The sequence below is a fragment of the Equus quagga genome, unplaced genomic scaffold, assembly GCF_021613505.1.
Source record: "Equus quagga isolate Etosha38 unplaced genomic scaffold, UCLA_HA_Equagga_1.0 153_RagTag, whole genome shotgun sequence".
In the NCBI taxonomy this organism is placed as follows: Eukaryota; Metazoa; Chordata; class Mammalia; order Perissodactyla; family Equidae; genus Equus; species Equus quagga.
Window position 1 is genome coordinate 4,415,706 of NW_025796915.1, and position 24,259 is coordinate 4,439,964.

General features: G+C 47.3%; 1 protein-coding gene across 8 annotated transcripts in view; it reads left to right on the plus strand.

Moving 5' to 3' along the window:
* Positions 1-480: 480 nt before the first annotated feature.
* The window catches only part of LOC124233052 (GRAM domain-containing protein 2A-like), a 37,406-nt gene continuing 13,627 nt past the window's right edge, over positions 481-24,259 (plus strand). For 4 of the 8 annotated variants that reach the window (XM_046650086.1, XM_046650091.1, XM_046650092.1 and 1 more), the window contains exon 1: positions 481-559. In XM_046650086.1, coding sequence (XP_046506042.1) covers positions 519-559 — 41 coding nt within the window. In that variant the 5' untranslated portion in view covers positions 481-518. Of the gene's footprint in view, positions 560-13,393; positions 13,485-13,516; positions 13,770-24,259 lie in introns of those variants that run through there. The other 4 variants (XM_046650088.1, XM_046650089.1, XM_046650087.1 and 1 more) reach the window with 3 other exon arrangements.

Genomic DNA, 24,259 nt, shown 5'->3' on the forward strand with positions numbered 1-24,259 from the left:
TTGATTCCTGGCTATCTTCAGTACAAAAGCTTTTTGCCTGGGAGTCCCTGGGAAGTTCTCAACTCTAGGCCAATTGCACTAAGGCATTCTAGCTCCAGGGCTATCACATTCAAAATCCCCTCTGGTGGCCCCTGCTGGGTCCTCACTTCTCCGGTGTGGAGAGAAGTTGAAACCTAGCCTGGAGCCCAGTGTTGGAAGCGTTGGGAGAAGGGTGGGAATGGTTGCTGCAGAGAGCTACAGACTAAAGGTCTGGAGCGGACCCAAACCCTCGCTGTGAGGACGGGAGTACGGACCCAGGCCCTGGGCTCTGGGACTTTCCAGCCTAGAGGACGGAGCGGTAGGATCTGCGCGGCGCCTGGGGCTCCATCCGCGTCTGGAGAGGGGGAAGGACGGCCAATGGGCTGGCGCGTCCCGCGCGAGCAGCCAATGGGTGGGCGGAGGTGGGTACTCGGGGAGGGCGGGGTCGGGCCGCGCTGGTCCCCGGCGGGCGGTCCCCGGTGCTCGCTGGAGGCGCTGCGATGACCGCTCTGCGCCGGGGCGAGGCAGCCGAAGGGGGCAGGTAAGGGGCGCAGCCCCGGGACCGCAGCGAGGGGAAGCTGCCGGCGGGGCGGGGGAGGGGGAGGGGGGGGGCGGCCGCGGGGCCCGCGCAGACTCGGCACGTTCTGCCCGCGGGGCAGACACTCCCTGTCGCCGGCATGAGGGCTCCGTGCCAGAGCTGCCGGCCCGGGAACCTCCGGGGCTGCGGGTGTTCGCGCGGGGGCAGAACGCCGGGGCAGTCTGCCCTTCCTGCGGGGGTCTGAAGTTGCGGGATGAGGGACGTCTGGGCGGCGTCAGGGTGGTGGAGGGCATCTTCCTTGGTTCACCGCCACCCGCTTCCGCCAGCATCGCTGCTCATTCATTCATTCCTCAGCCACGTCGACCCCCAGTCCTGACTGCCGCGGCCCAAAGGCTGGAACTGCCCTGCTGGCCCCCGGAGGGAACAGCCTCTCTCCTCTCCTAGCCGGGTGTGCAATTGTAGCGGCCCGCGGCTGCCCGGGAGGCAGGCAGTGTGGGTGGAGGCATCCTGGCACGACTCAGCCGCGCCGGTGCACCAGGCTCGTCCCGGGAGGGCGGGCGGGCGGGCCGGGGCCGGTCTCTCAGTCTAGAGATCTGATCCAAAGTTGTCCTCCGAGAAAGGAAAGTTCTTGTAGCTGGGGAAAGGGGAAGGAGGCAGGGCAGGCGGTAGTTGGCGTTTCAGGTGACATCAAGAATTGTGGCCTCTGCCCACCTTGATGTCCTGGGGCCCTAGGAGTGAGATTATTTGGGGAAGATAGAGCCAGTGAATGAAGATATAAATTCCTGCCCTTACCCAGGTCCCAAGCCCCAAATCTGAGCTCTGTAGGACAACCTGGCACCCCTGGCCAGCCAGCCCTGGGGCAGGTAGTGTGAATGCGTGAGCCCTGTGCCCACTCCACACAGGTATGTGGAGCTGGCAGAATGCTTAGGGGCTCCCTCTCTCCTGTCGTCAAGAGGCTGGTGAGACTCTACCCAGCTGTCATTTACCCTTGCTTGCCGTACTTCCCCCACTCCCACCCCCACCACTGTGTGATGTTTAGGGGTGCCCATCCTTGAAGGGATTGGGCTCCTAGGGAATGAAAGCGAGTCCCCTGACAATCTAGGATGTCTTTGCCGCATGTACACGTCTAGCTGGCTCTGAAGTCTAGCTCCTTTCAGAGCAAAGATTTATGGGGTTGCAGGGAGAGGCAGCGTAGAGGGTGTCCCTCCCAGTCTGCAGTGAAGGGGCCAGTATGCCCCCTCCACAGTCCTCTGATCACGCTTGCTGGAGTCCAGTCAAGTCCATGCTGGCAGACCCTCTCAGGTTTGAGGTTACAATTTGATGGGGCCGGTTAAGCAGTGAGCAGCTCTGGGGCAAATGGGCAGGTCTAGAGGGCAAAGCTGGCAGGGGTTGCCACCGAGCTTCTGGGAGAGTTTCTGCTGGGGCCAAAGTGGAGTTCTTCTTGACTTGCCTTTGGGAGAATTTTCTGAATAGCGTAGAGGGGACAGTCCGGGCCCTATCCATGCTTTGATGTTCCTTGTAGCTTTCAAATGTCTGAGCTTAGGGGAGTCCTCAAAGCCTTAGTGCAGACCAGACAGGTCTGTGTGCCAATTCATCCACCTAGGATGACCCCCTAGGGTTGAAGTCGGCAGTACTCAAGATGAGCTTATACCCCCCAGCTTCCCTGAAGCTCTTGCACACGCCTGCGCAGCTCCGCCCAGTCCTTAACCTCGTTAAGTCTTTGCTTTGGCTCTTGAATGCCACATACCATATTTATCAGACTCTTGTGAAGAGCTTTCCTCTGGGAGTCAGAAGTGAGTTAGCCTCACGCTGTTCCTACTTTGCTGCGGCTTGAGACAAGTCAGGTCCCCTCTCTGGACCTGCTTTGCCATCACAAGGTAAGGAGATTGGATGGTAGGCTCCCTAGAGGCCTCTTCCATGTAGCCTTTCAGTGATTCTGCTAACTAGCCTGTCACCCTCAGTTTCTAAAGGTATTTTATTTCTTTACATAATTTCTTCTTTGCTGTGTCTACCTTTGGAAAGCCGACGAAGTCGAGCACAGTGCAGCATTCCACTTTGGTGTCCAGGGCCTGAGTCTGGGCACCAGAAAATAATTTTGTTTTCTCCCCTCCTGAGAAGAGAAAATAATTGCCCCTAATCCTGCAGCCATCCCTGATGCAAATGTAACTTTGTCATGAAGTCGGCCTTGGCCCTGCCCTGCGATGCTGTTCACCTGGGCTGCAGGGCGTGACCTGTCCTCATGTGTTATCACCGACCTTTGAAGCTTCGATTAATTTCCCAGCTGTTTATTACTGTAGGCAAGGAAGGAGGAGGGGCAGGGCAGAAGCCCCTGGGAATGGAGCTTCCGGTGTGATTAAGAACTGCAACTGCCTCCCCAAGGAGCACCTGTCTGCTACAGCAGATTCCAGAAGGAGGGCATTGTTCCCAAGAATAAATGCCTGTACAGAGCAAACTGGTTCCTCCCTTCTCCCACCATCAACTACAAATTTTTATTAGTTTAGAAATGCTTGGTCGTGATGTAGGACTGGAATGTTTTAATAACCTGTGGATTCCAAACCAGTCTTTAAGTCCTTGTCCTAAATTAGTGTTTCCTCAGATGATATTTAAAATCCACCAGAAAATCCCATTGTTAATTTTTCAAATGGACATCAGTTGTCTGGCACTATTTTTTTAAAAAAATATGAAATAAAAAGCATACAAAGAATTAGTTTAAATCAAACATAAATTGCGGGGCTGGCCCAGTGGTACATCAGTTAAGTGCGTGTGTTCCGCTTCGGCAGCCCAGGGTTCTCCGGTTTGAATCCTGGGTGCGGACATGGCACCACTTGGCAAGCCATGCTGTGGTAGGCGTCCCACATATAAAGCAGAGGAAGATGGGCTCGGATCTTAGCTCAGGGCCAGTCTTCCTCAGCAAAAAGAGGAGGATTGGCAGCAGTTAGCTCAGGGCTAATCTTCCTCAAAAAAAAATAAAAAGCCTGCATAGGTTAAAAAAAAAAACATGAATTGCTTTCCTCCTAATGTGTTGACGTGGCACTTAAATGGTATATTAAATAAGTGTCAAAATTTTACTGGTATTTCACTTCATCAGTGTCCCTTTTTTCTCTGACTTAGGGTCAGAGCAGCAGCTGGGGTGCTATGCCTGAGGAAACAATAGTGACTGGTTAGGAGATTGGTTCTCTCTTTCTCTTTTCTACAGAAAAAGAAATTACATATTTCTTTTTTTTTTTCCTTCTAAAGATTGGCACCTGAGCTAACATCTCTTGCCAATCTTCTTTTCTTTTTTTTTTTTCTTTCTTCTCCCCAAAGCCCCCAAGTACATAGTTGTATATTCTGGTTTCAGGTCCTTCTGGCTCTGCTATGTGGGATGCCTCAGCATGGCCTGATGAGTGGTGCTAGGTCCGCACCTAAGAGCTGAACCAGTGAAACCCTGGGCCACTGAAGCAGAGTGCGCGAACTTAACCACTCGGCCACGAGGCCGGCCCCTGATGAGGAAACTTTAAATGCTGACTAGCTATCTGATGATTTTAAGGAGTTACTGTTATGTTTGAGGTGTGAAAATGGTATTGTAGTTCTATTTTTTTAAAAACCTTATCTTTTATAGATGCACACTGAAATAGTTGTGGATGAAATAATATATCTTTGATTTGCTTCAAAACAATCCAGGAGGGGCTAGCCCCGTGGCCAAGTGGTTAAGTTCGCACAATCCGCTGCAGGCGGTACAGTGTTTTGTCAGTTTGAATCCTGGGTGCGGACATGGCACTGCTCATCCAACCACGCTGAGGCAGCGTCCCACATGCCACAACTAGAAGGACCCACAACTTGGAATATACAACTATGTACCGGGGGGCTTTGGGGAGAAAAAGGAAAAAAAATAAAAATTAAAAATCTGAAAAAAAAAAAAAAAAACAATCCAGGAGGAGCTGGCCCGGTGGCACAGCGGTTAAGTTCGCACGTTCCGATTCGGCGGCCTGGGGTTCGCTGGTTCCGATCCTGGGCTCAGACATGGCACCACTCATCGGGCCATGCTGAGGCAGCATCGCACATGCCACAGCTGGAAGGACCCACAACTAAAATATACAACTATATACTGGGGGGATTTGGGAGAAAAAAGGAAAAAAATAAAATCTTTAAAATTTCCCCATCATCTCATAAACTTTTTTTTTTTTGAGGAAGATTAGCCCTGAGCTAACATCTGCCACCAATCTTCCTCCTTTTGCTGAGGAAGACTGGCCCTGAGCTAACATCCGTGCCCATCTTCCTCTACTTTATATGTGGGACGCCTGCCACAGCACAGCCTGCCAAGCAGTGTGTAGGTCTGTACCCGGGATCTGAACTGGCAAACCCCAGGCCACTGAAGAGGAATGTGCGAACTTAACCATTGTGCCACTGGGCTGGCCCCCTCATAAACGTTTTTGTACCTTTTAAAAAAAATTTTAATAAGGATCCCAGTGAGTTTTATACAATTGGTTGACACATGGAATCTATATATCTATACCTCTACAATCTCATGTAATCTATAGTTCCCCTTCCCATTCCCTTTCTTCTTTTTTTCCCTTGCAATTACTTTTTGAAGAAACCGGGTTATTTACACTGTACTATTTCCCAGTTTGTTGATGTTGTTTAAAACGTTCCTCTGGGGGCCAGCTGGTAGCGTACTGGGTAAGTTTGCACGCTCCACTTCGGTGGCGCAGGGTTTGCAGGATCAGATCCCAGGTATGGCCCTACACACCACTCATCAAGCAATGTTGTGGTGGTGTTCCCACGTACAAAATAGAGGAAGATTGGCACCGATGTTGGCTCAGGGCCAATCTTCCTCACCCTGCCCCCGCCCCCCCCCGCCAAAAAAAAATTGTTCCTCTGCCTCCTGTATTTCCTATACTTTGGGAGTTGGATCTAGAGGTTGCTCAGATTCAGGAGATATTGAACACTTGAGGAAGCACGGAAGGTCTGGTTATGTCTCTTTGAGGGATGTTAGCAGCCATTGGTGATTATTTTGTTTAGACCCACTATTTCATTAGGGATTTGAAAATGGTATTACTCTAATTCTATCACTCTTTCATCATTTATTAGCTTGAATCTTTCTATAAAAAGAAATGTCCATTCTTCATCTATTTGGTTACACTGAAGTATAGCTAGTCCTAGAAAGGCAGAATAAATGCTTAACTCTTTCCTTTTATTTACAATTTTTCAAAATAATGAGATGGGTCCTTAGTATCCACCTAAGGTGACCAATGAGTCATTTTTGTATTATTATGATCTCATGGATTTAAACAGATTTGATGTGTTTCAGGCCATTGTAGACATCATGCTTATTGGTGCCCAGATTGTCCCATCTTTGTCCTATCTTCAAGTTGGCTCCCGAGTCCTTGTGCCATGACCTCAGTCTTTGATGGCTTCCTTGCTTTCTGGTGTGATTAGATATTTTAGGCTCATTTGTTCATTTCCTGCCCCAAATCTGGAATCAGTCGTTTCTCCAAGGAGCATCAGTTCCTTTCAGTGGGGCATGGCATTTAGAGACAACCATCTAAGTACCAGGGATGCTCATTGCTAGCTGAGTGTTTATTTTTTAAAGTAATCAGTTTTGGAGTTTATATATATATATTTTTTTAAATACATCTTTTTTTTTTTTTCTTCCTTTTTCTCCCCAAAGCCCCCCAGTACATAGTTGTATATGCTTCGTTGTGGGTCATTCTAGTTGTGGCATGTGGGACGCTGCCTCAGCGTGGTTTGATGAGCAGTGCCATGTCCGCGCCCAGGATTCGAACCAACGAAACACTGGGCCGCCTGCAGTGGAGCGCGCGAACTTAACCACTCGGCCACGGGGCCAGCCCCTGGAGTTTATATTTTAAACCCATCTTGTTGCTCATCAAATTAAAGTTGTATTTCCTGTCATTTGGGGAGTCATAGGCTACATTAAAAATCTAATAAAAGTGCAGTAGCATTTCCATACACTAACAATGAACTAACAGAAAAAGAACTCAAGAACTCAATCCCATTCACAATCGCAACGAAAAGAATAAAATACCTTGGGATAAACTTAACCAAGGAAGTGAAGGATCTATACAATGAAAACTACAAGACTTTCTTGAAAGAAATTGATGACGACATAAAGAGATGGAAAGACATTCCATGCACATGGATTGGAAGAATAAACATAGTTAAAATGTCCATACTACCTAAAGCAATCTACAGATTCAATGCTATCCCAATCAGAATCCCAAGAACATTCTTCACAGAAATTGAACAAAGAATCCTAAAATTCATATGGGGCAACAAAAGACCGCGAATTGCTCAAGCAATCCTGAGCAAGAAAAACAAAGCCGGCGGAATCACAATCCCCGATTTCAAAACATACTACAAAGCTACAGTGATCAAAACAGCATGGTACTGGTACAAAAACAGGTCCACAGATCAATGGAACAGAATTGAAAGCCCAGAGATAAAACCACACATCTATGGACAGTTAATCTTCGACAAAGGAGCAGAGGGCCTACAATGGAGAAAAGAAAGTCTCTTCAACAAATGGTGCTGGGAAAACTGGAAAGCCAGATGTAAAAGAATGAAAATTGACCATTCTTTTTCACCACACACCAAAATAAACTCAAAATGGGTCAAAGACCTAAAGATTAGGCCTGAAACAATAAGTCTTCTGGAAGAGAATATAGGCAGTATACTCTTTGACATCAGTTTCAAAAGAATCTTTTCGGACACTGTAACTCCTCAGTTGAGGGAAACAATAGAAAGAATAAACAAATGGGACTTCATCAGACTAAAGAGCTTCTTTAAGGCAAGGGAAAACAGGATTGAAACAAAAAACAGCTCACTAATTGGGAAAAAATATTTACAAGCCACTTATCTGACAAAGGGTTAATCTCCATAATATACAAAGAACTCACACGGCTTAACAACAAAAATACAAACAACCCGATCAAAATATGGGCAGAGGACATGAACAGACATTTCTCAAAAGAAGATATGAATATGGCCAATAGACACATGAAAAGATGTTCAGCATCGCTAATCATCAGGGAAATGCAAATCAAAACTACACTAAGATATCACCTTACACCCATTAGATTGGCAAAAACATCCAAAACCAAGAGCGACAAATGTTGGAGAGGTTGTGGAGAAAAAGGAACCCTCATACACTGTTGGTGGGAATGCAGACTGGTACAGCCACTATGGAAAACAGTATGGAGATTTCTCAAAAAGTTAAAAATAGAAATACCCTATGACCCAGCCATCCCATTACTGGGTATCTATCCTAAGAACCTGAAATCAGAAATCCCAAGAGTCCCTTGCACCCCTCTGTTCATCGCAGCATTATTTACAATAGCCAAGACGTGGAACCAACCTACATGCCCAGATACTGATGACTGGATAAAGAAGATATGGTATATATACACAATGGAATACTACTCGGCCATAAAAAAAGACAAAATTGGCCCATTCGCAGCAACGTGGATGGACCTCGAGGGTATTATGTTAAGCGAAATACGCCAGTCAGAGAAAGACGAACTCTATATGACTCCACTCATAGGTGGAAGTTAACATATTGACAAGGAGATCTGATCGGTGGTTACCAGGGAAAAGGGGGGGTGGGGGGAGGGCATAAAGGGGGAAGTGGTGTACCCACAACATGACTAACAATAATGTACAACTGAAATCTCACAAGGTTGTAATCTATCATAACATTAATAATAAAAAAAATATAGTAAAAGTGAAATGCTCTCTTTCCAGAAACATGTTCCTTTGTTCAGACACAACAATTTGCCTCAAATTCCAAGAGTTCACAGACCCGCCCTGCACCCCTTGCCTGGCCTCCAGAATTCATTAGACTGTCAACCAGGGTTTGTAATGATGGAGGAAGACTTGAGAGGACTGGAAATAACCAATTGGCCCCATGTAAAAGCAGCGAGTGGGAAAGCTAATGGGTCTTGCAATATCAGACCCAGGAGAAGAGAGAGCAGTAATGCTCATGGCCCAGACTCTGCACTGGTCACACTAACGACGGAGATCTAGCTTTATCAAGGAAGGAACGTAATGACAGTTTCGTTCCTTGGTGAAGGATCGCTACATAGGACAAGGTCCATTCAGGTGTGGAAAAAACTCTAATAATCAGGGCTTCAGTGACATATCTGATGGATGATATTCACATGTAGGCACACGTTTTGAAATTCTTTGTGCCTAAGTGCAACTCCACTTTTTTTTCACCCACTCAAATAGTTTCCTTACACCAAGTTCTTTGATATGGATAACACTGAATAAGTGTTTTTTTCTTTTAAGTCTTTCTCAGATACGTAGTCACTATCATATAATAGGAAGAGCTGAGCTTTCACAAAGACCTGGATTCAAATCCTTGCTCCACAAGTTACGCCTGAGTTACTACTAGCTCTGAGGCTCCCTTTCTTCATCTATAAAACAGAGTCACGTCTGACCCACTTCAGAGATCCTCAGGTTGTGAAATGGCCTGGTACAGGAGGTGCTCACCAAAAGTTAGTTTCCCTGCATTGCCTCCAGCTTGGAGAATCTGAGACCATGCCTCTCTGGTGATCCAGCTCCAGCTCTAAGAAAAGCTTGGTCTGTTTTCTTTTCAAGAACCCAACCACTGGGCCACACAGCTGGCCCCCAAAGTTCATTTTTTAAATGTAAACTTTTGGGGCCGGCCCTGTGGCCAAGTGGTTAAGTTCGCGCTCTGCTTCGGTGGCCCAGGGTTTCGTTGGTTCGGATCCTGGGCGTGGACGTGGCACCGCTCATCAGGCCATGCTGAAGCAGCATCCCACAGGCCACAACTAGAAGGACCTACAACTAGAATATACAACTATGTACTGGTGGCCTTGTGGAGAAAAAGGAAAAATAAAATCTTTAAAAAAATAAAAATAAACTTTTGGGGCCGGCCCGGAGGTGCAGCAGTTAAGTGCGCACATTCTGCTTTGGCAGCTGGGGTTTGCTTGTTTGGATCCCCGGTGCAGACATGGAACCGCTTGGCACGCCATGCTGTGGTAGGCGTCCCACGTATAATGTAGAGGAAGATGGGCATGGATGTTAACTCAGGGCCAGGCTTCCTCAGCAAAAGGAGCAGGAATTGGGAGCAGATGTTAGCTCAGGGCTCATCTTCTTCAAAAATAAATAAATAAACTTTTATTTTGAGATAATTGTAGATTCACATGCAATGCAATTATATGACATAATATAGAGATGTTGTGTGTCTTTCACCCAATTTCTCCCAGTGGTAACATCCTGCATAACAAAAACACAACAGCACAAGCAGAAAATTGACATTGATATAATCCATCAACGTTATTTAGATTTCACCAGTTTTAAATGCACTCACTTATGTGTGTGTTTTTAGTTTTGTGTAGTTTTATCATGTGGGGATTTGGCAAAGTTCATTTTTAAAATCAAAGTTTCTTTTTCTGTTGGATTCTGAGGGTTTCCCTGCAAGAAGAATGAGGTTTTAGGATTTTGGAATTTCAGAGGTATCTATTAGTTAACATATTGTGCCCTTGAACAAATCTTTTTTCTTGTCGTATCCTTCTCCTTTCTCCTTTTTATTCTTTTCACCTAATGAAAACAGTTAGTTTATTGTGACAATAAAATTTAGGCAAAGTATACAGAAAAGTATAAAGAAGAAAATAAAAAATACCTAAAATCCCAACTGATGGAGAAAAATGTTGTTAGAATTTTGTTGATCATCCTCCCGACATATATTTTATCATGCATGCTGTTCTATATAATGCTTTTTCCAAGTTGTATAATGCTATCCTTCCATGTTCATATAGCCTTTTTCTTTTTCCCTGAGGAAGATTCTCCCTGAGCCAACATCTGTGCCGATCTTCCTGTTTTGTATATGGGTTGCCACCACAGGATGGCTACTGATGAGTGGTGTAAGTTCATGTCCGAGAACTGAACGCAGGTCACCGAAGCGGAATGCACTGAACTTAACCACTAGGCCATGGGCCAGCCCCGATAGAGACTTATTTTTAATAAATAAGTTTTAATAAATAATTTGATATCATTTTAATAGTTACATAGCCTTCCATTCTATGAATAAACCATAATTTGTTTATGCCCTATTGTTTTTTCTCTTCTAACTACACTTCAGTGAACATTCTTATACATTTAAATTTGTGTCCAATTATTTCCTAAGAATAAATTGTTAGAAGTGGAATTTATGAGTCTGACAATTATCTACACATAAAATGTATATATCTTTTTCACACTGCACTACCACACAGTAGTGTGTGAGACTGGCTGTTCACTATGTTGATCAACAGTAGATACTATTCAACTTTTAAGCCTTTGAAATTTAATAAGAAAAAATATCATTTCTGCCTTTTGTTTTTAAGTATCTTTATTGTTTTTGCTGATTTTAAAAGTATTACATGCCTGTTATAATAAGTTCAAACAAAACACAAATTATAGAGTGAAAATCCTCCCATATTTCTCCCCAAGATACAATCACTATTGTTTGATATATATCCTTAAGTATAGATTTTTTAATTTTAAAAATGGATTATATCTTACTAATCTGTACCTACTTTTCAGTAAACAACACATTTTGGACTTTTCCATTTTAACACTATACTCTGGCCTTTTTTTTTTTTTTTTTTTTTGAGGAAGATTAGCCCTGAGCTAACATCTGCCAATCCTCCTCTTTTTGCTGAGGAAGACTGGCCCTGAGCTCACATCCGTGCCATCTTCCTCTACTTTATATGTGGGATGCCTACCACAGCACGGCTTGCCAAGTGGTGCCATGTCCCCACCTGGGATCCGGGCCAGTGAACCCTGGGCCGCCGAAGCGGAACGTGTGCACTTAACCGCTGCGACCCTGGGCCAGCCCTATACTCCGTTCTTTTAGTTAATTAAATAGCAATCTATTGATAAAATACTATTTTGAAAAAAATACTGTTTTCATGTTTCCACTTTCCCCCCATAATTGTTAACCGTATGAATATAAATTTTGCCTATTTGTCCATTTATTTCCTTATACCAAGTTCTGTGAAATGGAGTTGTTAGATCAAAGGATTTGCATTTCTTTTTTTCTTTTTTTTTTTTTATTGGAAGGTGCTGGAAATGTATATCTTGATTGTAGTGGTCGTTTTGTTTTTGAGGATTGGCCCTGAGCTAACATCTGTTGTCAATCTTCCTTTTTTTCCTTCTTTTTTCCTCCCCAAAGCCCCAGTATATGTTGTATATCCTAGCTGTAAGTCATTCCAGTTCTTCTCTGTGGGATGCTGCACAGCATGGCTTGATGAGTGGTGTGTAGGTCCATGCCCAGGATCCCAACCTGCGAACCCCAGGCTGCCAAAGTGAAGGGTGTGAACTTGACCATTACGCTACTGGGCCAGCCCCTTTACCTTTTTCTTATTGACTTGGATGAGCTTATTACATGTTAAAAATACCAATCCTTTGTCAGTTTAAATTTTGATGTACAAAGATTTTTAATTTTTATGCAATTAAATCTTTTATGTGTTCTGGGTTTTATATCTTGCTTAGAAGAACCTTTCCTGATAGTTTAATATTCTCCTTTATTTTACTTTAGTTCTTTATTGATTTAGAAAATATTCAGATGTTTAGTCTGCCAGGAATTTATTTTTGTGAATGGTGTGAGGTACCCCGTCACCCCAATACCATTTATTGGACAATCCATTCTTCTCTTATTTGAAACTCTTTATTACATACTAAACTCTCAGATGCCCATAGATTATGTTCTGGACTGCCTCTTGTGTTTCTATTGATCCATTAATCTTTCCTAAGCCAGTAAATACCGTGCTATTTTAATTGCTCTTGCTTTGTAGTTCTGACATCTGGTAGGGCAAAGCCCTTGCATTAAATTTGGGATAAACTTGCCTCTTTGAAACTTTGAATCTTCCCATTCAAGAACAGAGTTTGTCTCTCCATTTATTCAAGTCTTCTTTTAAGTCATTTTAGAAATGCTTGTAGTTTTCTTCTAGATTTTCTATGTTTTAAAAGTTTATTGTTGGATATCTTATATGTGTTGTTGCCATCTGAATGAAATCATTTTCCTGAATATATTTTATAACTTTATTGCAGGCCTACAGGGAAACTATTGACTTTTATGTTGCTCTTCTAACCACTAGACTAATAATTAAGTCCATAAGAGTTCATCGTGTCTATCCCCGTCACAGCTCTGTCTAGCCCAGTGCCCAAATTTAAGAATATCTGGGCCACTTTCTTATGGTTTTTCAGTTGATTGTGTGTGTCCCCTAGGTAATCTTCCTATCTTTCAAATAATAATCATCTCTTTTTAATGTATAAACCTTTTATTTCTCTTTCTTGCCTTTGTGCAGTGGCTAGAACCCCTAGAATAATGTTGAATAATAGTAGTGAGAGCCAGCATTCCTAGGGGTTTTCCACCAGTTAGACAATCTGGAGTTCTCCCTGGAGGAGGAGGTCCCAGGCCCCAGCAAGCTCCTTAAGACTAGGTCATTGCTTAGGAATCTGAACCCTTAGCCGAACCACAGCTTGGGGGAGCAGAATTGGCTGGAGCCTGTGGCAGGGCTCAGAGCCTGACTCTGCTTGGGGAGTCCCACATCCAGGCCAGCTACCGGGTTTGGTGCTGGGCACCAATCCAAGCGGGCTTGTTTGGGGGACGGCTCCCTTTTCAGGGAGGCCGGGATGTGCGGGCGCGGCGTCTCTCCCAACAGCGCTCCCTGTCTGCGCAAGCTTTTGCTCTGACGTCTCAGGACCCACCAGCCCCCACCAAAGGGTGGGCCGGGGCCAGGCAGGCGGGCTCTCTGGCGCCGGTCCGCCGCCTCCGGGAGCTGGCGATGAGTGCCGTGCTGGAATTCTGGGTGTGGCTGGTGACCCCGGGCTTCCCAGCCCTTCCTGGAGGCAGGCGCAGAAAATGGACTTGGGATTTGCGGGCTGCGGCAGACACGCACCAAGGGTAAAGGAGAGGCAGGTGAGGATGGCTGGGCAAGGGTGAGGCTGCGAGCAAGGACAGCACCCCTGCCTCTCCCCGACGGCAAACAGCCTCCTCAGGGCACCAGGAGAGGAATGTACAGTCCCTTCTCCTTCCCATCCTCCGCGGTCTTTCACTGCGAGGGAGGCAGGATCCGAGGTTGGTGTGGCGCTGAGCTGGCCAGTGACCTGGGTTTCCGGCTGTGCTCAACAGCATCCTCGCTTGTGCTCAGAGGCCTGTCCCCACTGTCCATCCCTGGGATGAAGTCTCCAGGCTGGGAGAGAGGTAGGAGAAGGCCGTTAGCACCCGAGTCTGGATTCAGATTCCCACGAGCGCACCAAAGTTGTCGCGGCTAAAGTTACCGATCCTCTCCGTGGTGCTCAAGTCCAGACTGCCTCTCCTCAGTCTTCCTTCCACTCCGGCTCTCAGCAACTTCACTGCTTTCCCATTCCTCCTTTTTGAAAACTCCTTTGGCTTCCACAACAGCCTCTACACCTGGTATTCTCCCTCTTGAGGCACTCTCCCCTCATCTCCTTGGGGGAACTCCTCTCCCTCCTCCACACAATCTTTTAATGTTGTGGTTCTTCAAGTCCCAGACTTCTTTCCTTCAAGCTATAATTCATACACCATAAAGTTCACCCTTTTAAAATGTGCGATTCAGTGGCTTTTAGTGTATTCCCAAAGTTGTGCAACCATAACCCAGAACAGTTTCATCACCCCAAAAAGAAACCTTATCTGCATTAGTCACTTCCCATTTCCCCCTCCTGGCAGCCCCTGGCAACTACTAATCTACTTTCTGTCTCTATGAATTTGCCCATTCTGGACATTTCCTCTACATAGAATCATACAATATGTGGTCTTCTGTGACTGGCTTCTTCCACTTAGCGTAATGTTTTTAAGATTTATTCATGTTGTAGTATGTATCAGTACTTCATTCCTTTCTATGGCTGAATTATATTCCACTGTATGGATATATCCCATTTTGTTTATTCATCAGTTGATGAGTATTTGGGTTGTTTTCACTTTTTGGCTATTATGAATAATGCTGCTATGAGTATTCTTGTACAAGATTTTGTGTGGACATATGTTTTCAGTTCTCTTGGGTATATACCTAGGGGTAGAATTGCTAGATCATATAGTAACTCTATGTTTAACCATTTGAGGAACCACTAAACAGTTTTGCAGAGCAATGGCACCATTTTACATTCCCACCAGCAATGTATGAGGGTTCCAACTTCGCCACATCCTCACCAACACTTGTTATTGATTATAGTCTCCTAGTGGGTGTGAAGTGGTAACTTATTGTGGTTTTGGTTTGCATTTCCCTGATAACTAATGATGTGAGCATCTTTTTATGTACTTATTGGTCATTTGATATCTTTCTTGGAAAAATGTTTATTCAAACATTTGCCTTTTTTTTTTTTTGTGCTGAAGATTTGCTCTGAACTAACATCTGTTGCCAATCCTCCTCTTTTTGCTGAGGAAGACTGGCCCTGAGCTAACATCTGTGCCCATCTTCCTCTACTTTACATGTCGGACGCCTGCCACAGCATGGCCTGATAAGCAGTGCCAGGTCCACACCCGGGATCCGAACCAGCAAACCCTGGGCTGTTGAAGCAGAGTGCACAAACTTAACCCAATGCCGTCGGCCGGCCCACATTTGCCTTTTTTTAATTGGATTGTTTGTCTTTTTAATGTTTGGTTGTAACAATTTAAAAAAATTTTTTAATTATGGTGGAAAAAACCCACATAAAATTTAACATTTTAATCATTTCCTAGTTAATTTTTACAGTTCAGTAGTGTTGTGTATTCGTATCGTTGTGCAGCCAATCTCCAGAACTTTTTCATCTTGTACAACTGAAACCATGTACCCATTAAATGACTCTCCATTTCCCCCTCCCTCCAGCTCCTGGCAGTCACCACCCTACTTTTGTTTCTTTGAATTTGACTGCTCTAGATGTGTCATATAAGTGGAAAAATATAGTATTTGTCTTATTGTGACTGGCTTATTTCACTTAGTATAATATTTTCAAAGTTGTGAGAGTTCTTCATATATTCTGAATACTAGTTCCTTATCAGATATATGATTTGCAAATATTTTCTCCCATTCTGTGGGTTGTCTTTTCACTTTCTTGATGTTATCATTGGCGGCACAAAAGTTTCTAATTTTGATGAAGTTCAATTTATTTTTTTTCTGTTTCTTGTGCTTTTGGTCTCATCTTATGAGACCATTGCCTAATCCAAGGTCACAAAGATATACATCTATGTTTTCTTCTAAGAGTTTTATAGTTTTAGCTCTGACATTTTTTAGTTAATTTTTGTATATGGTGTGAGATAGGGGTCCAAATTAATTCTTATGATGTGGATATCAGCTGTCCCAGTGCCATTTGTTGAAAAAACTATTCTTTCCCCTGTTGAATTGGTCTTGGCACTCTTGTTGATAGCTTCTCTTCTTTACGGACCCACTTTCCCTGGAGGATCTTCCTAGCTCCTCTACCCATTCATGGACCAATAACTCAGAAATTTATCCCTCTTGCCTGGACCTTTCTCCTGAGCTCCTTACTCATATATAGCTTGACAGCTCTACTTAAATGTTTCTCACACATGTTCAAGACTGAATTCATAAATGTTTCCTCCAAATATGCTCTTTTTCTAATACATTTTTCTCTATTTTGCCTCGCAAAACAGCAGTATCTTACTTGCTTAAGCCAGAAATCTGAGTCATATTTGACACTTTCTCCTTTATGCCCCATGTCCAGTTGATCACCAGGTGAGGCTCTCTTTAGAAATATATACCCTAAATCGACCCCTGGCCCTTCATCACCAGTGCCACCAAGTCTGAGATGTCATCTCTCTGTTGGAACACAGTCTTCTAACTGATCTGTCTCCGTGGAAAATGAGGAGATATTTACATATACAAAAGAGGAGAGAGTTGTAGGGCGGACCCCCATGTATCCATCACCCGGCTACAATAAGCCTCAACATAAGACTGTCCCTATTTCATCAGGACTCACCCTCTATTCCCCCAGTCCCCCTCCACTGGATTCCTTTGAAGCAAATCTATGTATCAGAGTGATTTCTTTAACACACAAAGTTGATAGTGCATTTCCCTGTTTAAATCCCTTCATTGGCTCCGCATTGCTTTTAAGATAAAGACCAAAAACCCTTACTGGGGTTCACAGGGCCCTCCATGATCTAGCCCTGCCACCCTCTCCAGCCTCATTGCTCACCACTTCACTACTCACCTCTACCATCCAGACATAAAGGCTCTGTTTATGTCCCTCATATACACCACATACTTCTGGCCTCAGAGCCTTTGCACATGATAACCCCTCTACAATGACCCCTCTCTAACTGCCTCCAACTGCCACCCCCCGCCCCCGCCCCGATATGATTAGCATCCATTGGCTATCAGCTCAAATGCTGCTGCTTCTTCAAGGAAGTCTTCCCCGCTCTCCCTGATAGAGGTCCTTCTAGGACGCTGTGCTTTTACTTCATAGCATATATTACACAGTTATAATGATGTGTTAATTTTTATAAATATTTGTTTCATGTCTGCCTCTCCCAACAGGCATTTTGGGGATAGTAGCTTGCCTCATCCCTCTTGGTATACACAGCATTAAACGCAGTGGAGCGAATAACAGGCATTCAGTTGGTGTTTGTAGGAAGGAGGCAGAGAGGCCGGCAGCCCTTTGAGGACTGTGCTCCTGCCAGCCTCTGCTGGGATAGGGTCCCTCTGACCACAGAGGGCCAGTGGCCAACTGCTGTTCACCCAGATCCTGGCTCTGCTTTGTTTTTCCCTCAGACAACATTTGTTTTCCCTCAGGGCTGAGACTGTCTTGCCCCTTTGCAGAGGAGTAGCTGAGGTCCACAAAGAGAGAGTGGCTTCCCGGAAGCCCCTCTGCAGTGAGAGGTACTTCCAAGCCTGCCTTCCTGTCTTCCTGCCCCCATGCCCAGGCTCTTTAAGGACCCTGAGCCTCTGAAACCTGCCTGTGCCCTGAGAAGAGCCTTGTGGGTCCACAAAGCCAGAGTGATTCTGAGGTGGGTGTCGCAGGGTGGCTGGAGTGAAGTGTGTTGGATAGTATCCACAGATGGACAGAGCTGACTTGTCCCAAGTGTAGCCACACCCACTGGCAGCCTGGAGTGGCGGCGTCTGAGCGGCTGAAGCTGTCTGTGGGCCCTCCCATCAGCAGGCCTGGCAGAGGGTGGCCACCAAGAGCACAGGGGTGCTCTGTTTCTTAATGAATGCAAGTCTGTTTTTAGACCTGAATGACCAGCTTCTTGTCTGGAAACAGCCAGGCCCCAAGTGGCCTGCCAAGAAAAAGTGGTCTGTGACCAGGTCCAGGGCTGCCAGCTCAAACAGATGCTGCTATAGCAGTGGGCACTACGGGATGAGGGTAGCATCAGGCAGGCCACTCTGCAGAACCAGCCACTGCTCTATGGTGTGGTCTGGGCCTCATAGGAAATCCTGGATATGCCCCGGAGCAAAACTTCCCGGTTTCAGCTGTTTGTCCCGTCTGTCTCTCTAGTGACTGTTCTCACTCTGCAGACCTTTGAGCTCTGGCCAGGGAGGGGGCAGCAATTGCAGGCCTCAAACTCCTCATGGAGGGAGGAAAAGAGAGGGTGGGATCCTGAGCGTGGCTGGGCCTGAGCTGTGGGAGTACCTCTGTGCCCAAGAGGGGTGGGAGGTAGCCACTGGGTGTGGCCCAGGTGTAAGAGGGCCCTGCTTGCAGCCCTCTCTGGCTGTAGTCCCGGGAAAGATTCAGTCATGCAGGACATGTATGAAGTTTTGTGGGTGCAGTTTGGGGCCCGGTAGAACCGCCATCCCTTCTTCCCTTCGGGAACTACACCTCTAGTCATCCTGCAAAGGACATGATGGGATGTGGGCCCAACTCAGCTCTCAATGGTGCTGGCAGGGGGAGTGAGGCTCAGTGGGCAAGGCTGTGAGGGCCGGCCCCCTCCCCAGGGCTGGGCTGTGGCCTCTCAGAGCCTCACAGGTCTTCAGGGCAAGGAGGGGATTTCCCCCATTTCATAGAGGAGCAAACTCAGTGAGAGGTGACTGGGGGCTACTCAGAGGGTCAGGGGGGCCAGAAGCAAACTTGAATGAGTTGCTCCCACTCCAGGTCTTGTGTCTGTGTCCCAAGGCCCCAGTGCTGCTGAGCAACCTACACAGAGGAGCTTTTCAGCTGGGAGCATTTGTTTATTCAATGTATAGTTATTGAGGGGCCGGCCAGTGGTACAGCCATTAAGCGCGCACATTCTGCTTCGGTGGCCCGGGGTTTGCCAGTTTGGATCCTGGGTGCGGACATGGCATCGCTTGGCAAGCCATGCTGTGGTAGGCGTCTCACATATAAAGCAGAGGAAGATGGGCATGGATATTAGCTCAGGACTAGTCTTCCTTAGCAAAAAGAGGAGGATTGGCAGCAGTTAGCTCAGGGAAAATCTACCAAAAAATATATATATATATATATATATATATATAGTTATTGAGCACTTGCTGTATGCTTAAACCTGTTCAAGGCACTGGAGTAAGAGAGGAATAAGTCAGTCTAGTGGGGAGACAGCCACATAAACAGGCAGTGCAGCAACAGAAGATATCTGAGCAGACTGTGTGTGGACACAGGGAGGGAGGGGTCTGCTTACCCTGGAGGCGCAGGTTGGCCAGGCTTCAGGGAGGACAGGGACTGGGGGATGAGAACAAGGGGGGCGCCATCTTGGGCAGGAGCAGGTTAGCTAAGCAGTGTCCCGGCAGAGCTGGGACAGGCAGCTCGTTAGCACGCCTCCCCAGTGCAGGAGAGGAGTGAGCCTGAGCATTTGCTCCTTTCCATGCCCATGCGGAGCTGGGCCTTTCTGATGTGCTGAGAGAGCCCAGGCCTGGATGGAAGGTCAGGAAACAGGGAAAACGAGGACTCGGGACTTTTAACGAGGGCTGGTCCAGTCAACCAAGCAGCTAAGTGCTTGGCTGACTAGTTCTGGGCTCCACTGAGCCACCTGGGCAGTGGGGAGTGTCTTGACTGCTGAGAGTGGGAGATGGGGCCAGCCTTGCTCTTGGCCCTTCCTGCTCCCACTGGATGGGAGGACCCAGGGGTTTCTGAGATCCCTGTAGGTGGGAGTTCTTGTTAGCACCAAAGCTCAAAGGGGTCCTTGTTCAGGCCGGATCCAGCCACCCCCAGAGGGCTGGGCCAGCCCACATCTCCTCCTGAGCAACTAGCTCTCCCAGTTTGTTTGGTTCTTTGAGTAGAGGAGATAAAGGCTTGTGGGGTGGGGCTCTGAGCTAGGGAAACCAGAAGTGTCCTTGCATGGTCATCTCAGCCTGAGAGACCTCTCTTTCCCTTCTCCAGTTCTCATCTACTAAGTGGGCCTTTGGAGAGAGCTGGGGCCTGGCCCTGCCACCAGGGAAAGCTACATGAGAGGGCAGAATTCCAGGGCCCTCAAGCCCTCCAGGCAGTGTGCCACAATAGAAAGAGTGCACATTTTCAGCCAGACTGGAGTTTGAATTCGAGCTCCGCTACTTTGCAGTTCAGTGGTCAGGAGCAAGGTGATTTACATCCCTGGGCCTCAGTTTCCTCATCTGTATAATGGGGATGATGCCATCTCCCTTGCAGAACTTGAGCTGAACTGAGGAAGGATCAGAGGAGATCATGAGCCAGATTTGTTTAACTTCCTCCTCCCCAGGGGCTCCCTCAGCTAATAGGGCTTGACTTGGTTTGAACAGAGTCCTCTTCCTTTCCTGGTCCTGAAGGCTCATTGAGGGTATGATATGACCCAGGCTTGTGTGTCAGGCAGACCTCCATGGATTCCTGGCCCTGCCAATGACTGTGTGGGCAAGTCACTGAACCCAGCTGAGCCTCCCTTCTCCACCCATGAAATGTAAGTAGTGTCACCTGCCCCACACTAATGGCCTAGATGACATCACATGTGTTCCCTGGTTTGCAGTGTTTGGGCAAACCAGGTATGGGTCGGGCTTGGGGTTGGGGCGGGGTGGGGGGACGCGATTCTTGTCTTGCTGCAGGTGCTGGGGCACTGGGAGCAGAATGGGAAGTTAATGGGCAGCCAAAGGGAGCAAACTCTCTCTGCTGTCCCAGACCAGCTTGACCCATGGCCCCTGCTTCTCTCTGCACCCTGTGCCCTCTGCCTTCGCTCTAGCCCCAGTACCTGGTGCACACACAGATTCTGCTCCAGCATACCTGCAGCTGTGTCCTTCCTGTTCGCTGCATTGGGCTGCACACCTCCATGTCTCGTATTTCCTAGTTAGGATTCATTAGAAAGGGAATCTGATGGGCCAGCTCATCTTTTCACTCCGAAGACGCTGCTGGTGGCTCACGGATGGCTTTGCTTGGGTCTGGAGCATACCTGTGGCTCTGTCAGTTGTGGCCAAGATCATTTGGTACAAACTGTGACGTCTTGGGCAGCAGGGCCTCTGGCCCTTCAGATCCCTCTTCATTTCAAAGGTGCGGCAGGTGGTAAAGGGACACTAAGCACATTCCTGGCCCAGGTGTTTTCAGAGCAGCTCCTGGGAAGTAGGGTTTGTGACTATACTGAGCGCCTGCCCCTCCCTGAGTCCTTTTCCAGGGTGGCTGAGTGAGACAGCTGGATTGGAGCCCAGCATGTGACCCCCCCCCCAACTCAAGGAGCCCCACTCCCTTACACTCAGTTTGGAATTCAATCATGAGATTTTTCTCCCCTTTCTAGCCAATAGAAAGGGCAAAGCAGTTGTCCTAGCTATGGAATATTAGCTTAGAAAATAAAAAGTGAGGTGCAGCTTCTGTGTAAGAAACACTAGAATTATTTTTTGCAAAAGAAGATAACCTTTTATCTTCAAGTTTCAGCATATTGATGATGAGCCTGACTATCCACATTATTCCAGTTTCCCTTTGAGAGAGGTCTTGTCAGTCAGCTTCTGGGCTGTGTGTTGGGACTGTGTTCCCAAGAGAAACTAGGGAGGCTCTTGGGAAGGACATGGTGTGGTTCAGAGCCAGCCTCTGCCACATGGAAAAGCTGGCCTTCTTACTTCCTTGGAATGACCTAGTGAATGTGCTCTGTGTCCCTAACAGATGAAGGAAATCTCTATTAACAATGTGATTCCTCGTCTTGCCAAGGATGTTCCTGGAAATCCACAGGGGCCGGGTGAAGGCACAGGAGGGTCAGGGCCCTAGACTCAGAGCCCAGGAGGGAGGATTGGCCTTGGAGACCAAGAGGTATGCTTCTATCTCTGAGCCACAAAGAGAGGATGGGTGCGGGCAGGGTTCACCCAGTGAATTCTTAATGCTGGCTGTGGGTTTCAAGTCACCTGAGAGCCTTTAAAAGCCTGAAGCTGAACATACGCCTACCTTATGGCCCAACAATTCCAATCCTAAGTGTTTACCCATAGAAATGAATACTTGTGTCCACAAGACAGGCACTGGAATGTTCATAGCAGCACTTTCATAACAAGCAAAAGCTGGAAACTGCCTAGATGCCCATCAATAGTAAAATGAATGAATCAAGTGTATTATGTTCATATAATGGAATTCCAAATACTAGTGAAAATGCACAGTCTACACTACGTGCAACACTGGATGAATCTCACAAATGCATTGCTGAGTAAAACACATAAAAGAGCATGTACGGTGTGATGCCATTCATAGAAAGTCCCCAGTGAGGCAACGGCAGTCTGTGCTTTTGGAAATCAGGGTGATGGTTGTCCTTGAGGGTGGGGTGGGAGGGGGCAGTGAGACTGGGACGAGCAGGAGGAGCTTCTGAGGGGTGGTTTCCAGGGATGTTCTGTTTGTGAAATGCATTGAATTGTACATTTATTTTACATGCACTTTTCTATGTGTAAATTATACTTCAATAACATTTAAAATATGTAGTTACCCCCAGAGATTCTGATTTAATTGGTCTGAGACGGGACTTGGGCATCATATGGTTATTTAAAAAGCTCTGCAGGTGTTTCTAATGTGTACCCAGCAGGCTACACATTAGTGTTAACAAGTGGGTCTCTTCTCTGAAGTAGATGGTGAGCTGTGTGCTGAGTGAGAGGTGGGGTGAGGTGAGGCAGGGGGAAGCTGGGGGAATTTGGAGCAGCACCAAGTCCAGGCCGCTGAGCCCCAGTGGCTGATGTTCCTTCCAGGACAGATGTCCATTCAGCTTTGACTCTAGATGGCTACTCCCATGGTTTCTGGGTTTGTACTCTCGGGCCTGGTGCTAAGACACAGCTCACTGTGCTGCGGCCCAGTGTCCTGGCTGACTGTAGGAGAGGGTGGAGCTTCCCTGGTCCTGGCCTTGAAAAGAGCTGGCAGGACCCACAGAATGCTCTAGTATCTCAGATGTCCATGAGGAGTCAACTTGGGAGAGAGTGGGTGCCTCCCTGGGGGAGGAGACATCCATGGGGACCCACCTGTGACCATGAAGGCCCAGTTGGCTCAGGCTGCTAGGCTTGGCCAAGCTTTCTGTTGCATCATCAGCCACGGCACTCCTACTGCCAGAGGCTTGGAGGAGCCCTGGAGGGAGGTTGGCCCTGGGGTTAAGAAGGGTCTGGTGTGGGGAAAGGGGCTGGGTAAGCTGGAGGAGTGTTGCTTGGGCATGTGGCAGCTCAGGGGGAGTGTGGCCGAATGAACACTTCAGTGGAGGCAGCAGGGGCCCAGCCTGTGCTTTCCTCCAAATACCCCAACCATCCAGTCTGGGCCACTGTATCCTCTTCTATATGTCTCTCCCTCCCACCTGAGCCACCCCTTTGGTCAGTCAACCACACGAATTGAGTACCTTGTGGTGCTGGGCCAGGGTTGTCTGCCTACCAGCCCCCTTCCAGCTAGGGCTCCTGGAGGGCAGGGCCATCTGTGGATGACTCCCATCAGCTCCTGTTCCCAGGCCCTCCCCTTCCTGCTGGGCATCAGGTGTTCTCTGTGCCCCTTTATTTCCACTGCCTTGCTTCTGTTCTTCCCTCCTCCCTCTGGGAGTGCCATCATCTCTCTCTCTCTCTGTCTCCCTCACTCATTCATTTAGCAAACACTGGGTGTCTGCTGTATGCTGGGGATACAGAGATGTGTAAGACACGTGCCTGGTGGAGCTCAGAGTCAACTGGGGGAGGCAGATGTGTAAACAGACAGACGTAGTCTTGTGTGGTAAGTGCTGGGGCAGCAGCGTGAAAGAAGGGACAAGGGACCACAGAGGAGGGACTGACCAGCTCTGTAGGGGAGAAACCGGGCAAGGCTTCACAGAGGAAGTGACCTTTGAACTGGAGCTTGAAAGACAACCAGAATTCCCCCTGGTACATAAAGCATGGGAAGGAATTCCAGGTGGAGCAGACATGCAGGGATGAAGGGTGAGGAAGCAGAGGGGTGAGGAAGCAGAGGGGCTCGGCTGAGCAGCATGGGTGAGGCTGGAACAGGAAGCAGGAAGCCCAGCTGAGGATGTCAGAGGGAACTAAAGAAGGAGAGTCAGCAGGAGTGGAGCAGGATCAGATCTGGGCCCCAGATGGCTCTGTTGGTGGTGTGGATGCGGGAGTGGGCCAGGTGTGTAAGGGCAAGGCTGGGGCAGGGTTAGTTAGGCTGTTGGTAGCATGCAGGAAAAAGACAATGGTGGTCTGCGCTGGCATGTGCAGCAGGAATGGAGAAAGTAAACAGTACATTGGTGAGGTTCTCAGGGCCTTGGGGACTGATTGGTTGTGGCGGTGGGGAGTAGCATGAGTCAAGGATTTAGGTAACTGGAGGATGGCGCCTTTCAGGGATGTTGGGTGCCCAGAAGGAAGCAGGTTTGGGCAATAATGCTGAGCTCACTTTGATGGATTCGTCTAT